A 4,192-nucleotide genomic window follows, 5' to 3' on the forward strand; every position below is an offset into this window, starting at 1 on the left:
TCTGCCTTGTCTTCTTGCATCACACTAAGAATGCGCGCAACCCCCACCCACCCACGGGCCACGACTAGGCCGGCCTTTGCTGCTGTCCTACTTTGCCACCCACGACATTGGCCGGCGACGAGCACCACCAGGACAGCAGGTATTCCCTCCCCTTGGTCTTCCCTTCCTGCTGTGCGAAGTCGTGCGCCCAAACTGTAACGTAATTCGTAGGTCAAAACATGCGCCCAAACCCTAAAATACTATTCGTAATCGGATCTGAATCCAATTACAAGTGTATATGCATGTGAGAAAATTGCATTTTTAGGACTCCTTTTATCGCCGCTTCGACAAAACGAGTCAGCTTTAGTTGTTTTCGCGAAAATGACACAAATACGTCGTCCGTCCTTGATTTTTTAGGACATGAATAGTTTAGATAGCAGATTTCAATCCTTTTTAATAAGTTTTATAGTTTTTTGTCTCTCCAGAACATAAGAAAGGACCAAATTAACCCAAGCAGATAGATCTCACGGAACCCTACGTTCTTTCCTCCTGTTCCAGTAACCTCTATTCTTTTCTCAGGATTTCCTGATGGTTTGCAACACCGTGGAATCCTTCTTTCTTCTTTCCAGAGCTAGCAGTGTCAGCAAAAGCAGACACGGTCCGTCTTTGCTTGTTACATATACATGAAAATTAAAAAGGAACAATGTCTTTTGAGTTTTTAAACAATAAAGTCCTAAAAATTAAACCGCCACACATTATTTATGCCATTTTCTAGAACTCAAACATAAGTGTGTCAAATGGTCGAAGCGGCACGAAGATCCTAAAAAGTAAAAAAAAAACTCGATGCATGTATTATTATGCCTACTAAATTTGGTTGCTTTGCAAAAATTATTGGGTGTACATGTGTAGGCACGAAGATCCTAAAAAGTCAAAAAAAACTCGATGCATGTATTATTATGCCTACTAAATTCGGTTTCTTTGCAAAAATTATTGGGTGTACATGTGTACGTCCATGTCCTTTACTAGGTCCGCCCCTGCTGTCCCAAACCCTAATTTAAGCTATTTGTATTTGGATCTGAACTAGTTGCAAGCACAAGCATATACATGAGCTGCACCTACTAACTTCGATTTGTTGCAAAATTGTCAGGTGTATATGTGTACTTGTCCACCCATGTCTTATACTGGGTCCACCCCTGTTAACAAGTTGCAAGTTTCACGATTTTAATTAACATTTGTTTCCTTCTGGCCAGGGTTTGAAAACTTCTTGTATGCTCACGCGTTCGGCGCTGATTGTTGAAAGTAGCTTTGGGACTCTGAGGACCTAAATTCTAATCAATTGTGAAATCTGAAAGGTGTAGCTATTTGTACTTCTGGAGGTGTGGGAAGAAATGGAATGCAACAAAGATGAGGCCCAAAGGGCGAAGGGTATTGCAAAGAAGAAGTTTGAAGCAGGGGACTTGCAGGGTGCCAGGAAATTCGCCCTCAAGGCTCAGACTCTCTTTCCTGCGCTTGAGGGCGTTGATCAAATGATCGCCACCTTTGATATCTATCTTGCTTCAGAAGGGAAGGTTGCTGGGGAGAAGGACTGGTACTCTATCCTTTCCGTTCCCATGAACGCAAACGATGAAAAGATCAAGAAACAGTACAGGAAGTTGGTTCTTCAGTTCCACCCTGATAAAAACAAGTCAGTGGGCGCTGAGGGTGCTTTCCAGATGGTTCAAGAGGCATACACGGTGCTATCCGATAGAACCAAGCGAGCTGTATATGACCAAAAGAGGAATGTGAGGACATTCCAACAGAGGACAGCACAATCAGGTAAAGCAAGCACGGTCCCTGGTGCATCCAATGGCTTCTATAATTTCGCAGCTAATGCTGCTACTGCCTCCAAGCGGACAGTAAACAAGCAAACAGTGGGATCAGCAACACATGCCCCATCTGCACCTTCAACTGCTACTCGTGCACCTGTGGCAAAGCCTGATACATTTTGGACCTCATGCAACAAATGCAAGATGAACTATGAGTACCTCAGGGTGTATTTGAATAACCATCTTCGCTGCCCTAGTTGCCGTCAGCCATTCCTAGCAAAAGAAGTACAAAAGCCACCAGCAGGGAACGTGGTACAAGATTCAAACATCAGTGGTGCTAATCAAAACACAACCACTAATAGAAATTTGCGGTGGGGTCCATTTTCAAGGGCTGCTGGTGCAGCTAGTGCCACTGCATCGTCTGCTGCTGCTGCTCAAGCTGCTAATGTAGTTCATCAGACATATGAAAAAGTTAGGAGGGAGAGGGAGGAGGCACAAGCAGCGGCAACAAGGGAAGAGGCTCTTCGCCGGAAGTACAATCCTCTAAAGAGGCATGCAAGCATGTCAGGGAATGCTAATCTTGGACCAGGTGATGCAACATCTGGAAAGAAGACAAGGACTATGACTAAAGATGCTGAAGTTGGTTCTTCATCCACCATATCCAGTCCAGGAGCAAATTTTTTTAGAGTGCCTGGTGTGAATATATCCTTTTCCAACAACATTGGGGCCTATGAGTTTCAAGGCGTTGATGGTGGCCCCAATTGGAAACCCAGGCCTCTGATCCGCTTAAGTTTAGTCAAGACCTTCTCTCAGATGGATCTTAGGGGTCTTTTGCTGGAAAAAACGAAAACTGAGCTTAAAAACAAGCTAACAGTAATAAAAAGTAAAACATCCCAAGTTGCTAGTGAAAAAGCGAGCAAGAAAATTGCGGTCAAGGAAAATGGTGGGGATAATGAAGCTCTTGGACCAGAAGATCCTACAGCTAATAAAGATTCTCATGATTCAGAACAGATTGGTTCTAATACTAGCACAGATGCTGAAAATGAAGATGATGACCCCTTATCTTATAATGTTCCTGATCCAGATTTCCATGATTTTGACAAGAATCGCACTGAGGAATGTTTCCAAAGTGATCAAATTTGGGCTACATATGATGATGAAGATGGAATGCCTCGTTATTATGCATTTATTCAGAAAGTTCTTTCCTTGAAACCATTCAAGCTCAGAATAAGCTATCTCACATCAAGGGCAAATAGCGAATTTGGGCCTTCGAATTGGGTTTCTTCTGGCTTCATAAAGACTTGTGGTGATTTCAGGATTGGTAAATATGAAAGCTGTGATATAGTCAACATGTTCTCTCACCAGATGAAATGGGATAAAGGGCCGCGTGGGCTTATCAAAATTTATCCACAGAAAGGTGATATCTGGGCTGTTTATCGGAATTGGTCCTCTGACTGGGATGAAGATACTCCAGATAATGTGCTCCATGCCTACAATGTGGTTGAGGTACTGGATGCCTATGATGAAGTCCATGGCATCTCCATAATTCCCTTAGTCAAGGTTACTGGATTTCGAACAGTATTTCAGCGCCATCAGGATCCAAATGCTACCATGAAGATTCCTAAAGAAGAGATGTTTCGGTTTTCACACCTAGTGCCTTTTTACAGGATGTCAGGCGAAGAAGCTGCAAATGTCCCCAAAGATAGTTATGAGCTTGATCCAGCTGCTATTTCTAAAGAACTGCTTCAGGGGATCACGGAAGCAGTGGAGCCAAATGGAACCTAAGGCAGTTGATGATGCCTGCCTTGGTTAACCTGCCATTTTGAAGTAATCGAGCAAAAAGATATTAACACTTGCTAGTTTTATAGATTTCCTTCTGCTTTTGACTATCACCTTTGCATAGAAGAGATACAATGGGGCCAGTCATTCAGGAGTCAGCTGCTTAGCAGCTTCTGGTGTAATTAGCAGGCTCTGATATGAATTTTGCTGTGATATGTTACTTAGGGCTTGTTTAGATGCATGTGGATTGGAGGGGATTGAAGTGACATATAATCCCTTACTAGTCCATGCCCCTCAATCCCATGCATCCAAACCAGCCCTTAGCAACTCTAGATGTGGGTGTACTAACGCGAAGCTCAAGCAGTTTTTATGGTCAGTGTTGACACCTGTTATCTGTCTTATCTTGAGAGTGGATCTGTTGCTTTTTTTGCGAATTCAAATGCTAATTGAACTCGTGGCCGTTTGTTGGTTCTGTTATTTTGAAACACCCATACGTTGTATGTGAAAAACTACTAGCATTGCTTCACTCAGTAATTTCATAAATTCCAGCCTACTGCGGTATACTGTATGGCCAGTTTGTGTTCTTTTTTTTAGGTGCACCTTGTGCTCGTTTGTGACAGCTTTTATTG

The 4,192-nt window shown here is 43.0% G+C and overlaps 1 protein-coding gene across 2 annotated transcripts in view; it reads left to right on the forward strand.

Annotated features, from left to right (window-relative positions):
- The window catches only part of LOC100383187 (uncharacterized), a 4,397-nt gene extending 447 nt beyond the window's left edge, over window positions 1–3,950 (forward strand). The window contains exons 1-2 of one of the 2 annotated variants that reach the window (NM_001350033.1): window positions 1–139; window positions 1,230–3,950. The exon at window positions 1–139 is cut by the window's left edge and continues 116 nt beyond it. In NM_001350033.1, the coding sequence (NP_001336962.1) occupies window positions 1,368–3,569 (2,202 nt within the window). In that variant the 5' untranslated portion in view covers window positions 1–139; window positions 1,230–1,367 and the 3' untranslated portion in view covers window positions 3,570–3,950. The remainder of the gene's footprint in view (window positions 140–1,229) is intronic. The other variant, NM_001350032.1, reaches the window with a different exon arrangement.
- Window positions 3,951–4,192: the final 242 nt, after the last annotated feature.

Source organism: Zea mays, chromosome 10 (genome assembly GCF_902167145.1).
Source record: "Zea mays cultivar B73 chromosome 10, Zm-B73-REFERENCE-NAM-5.0, whole genome shotgun sequence".
Classification (NCBI taxonomy): domain Eukaryota; kingdom Viridiplantae; phylum Streptophyta; class Magnoliopsida; order Poales; family Poaceae; genus Zea; species Zea mays.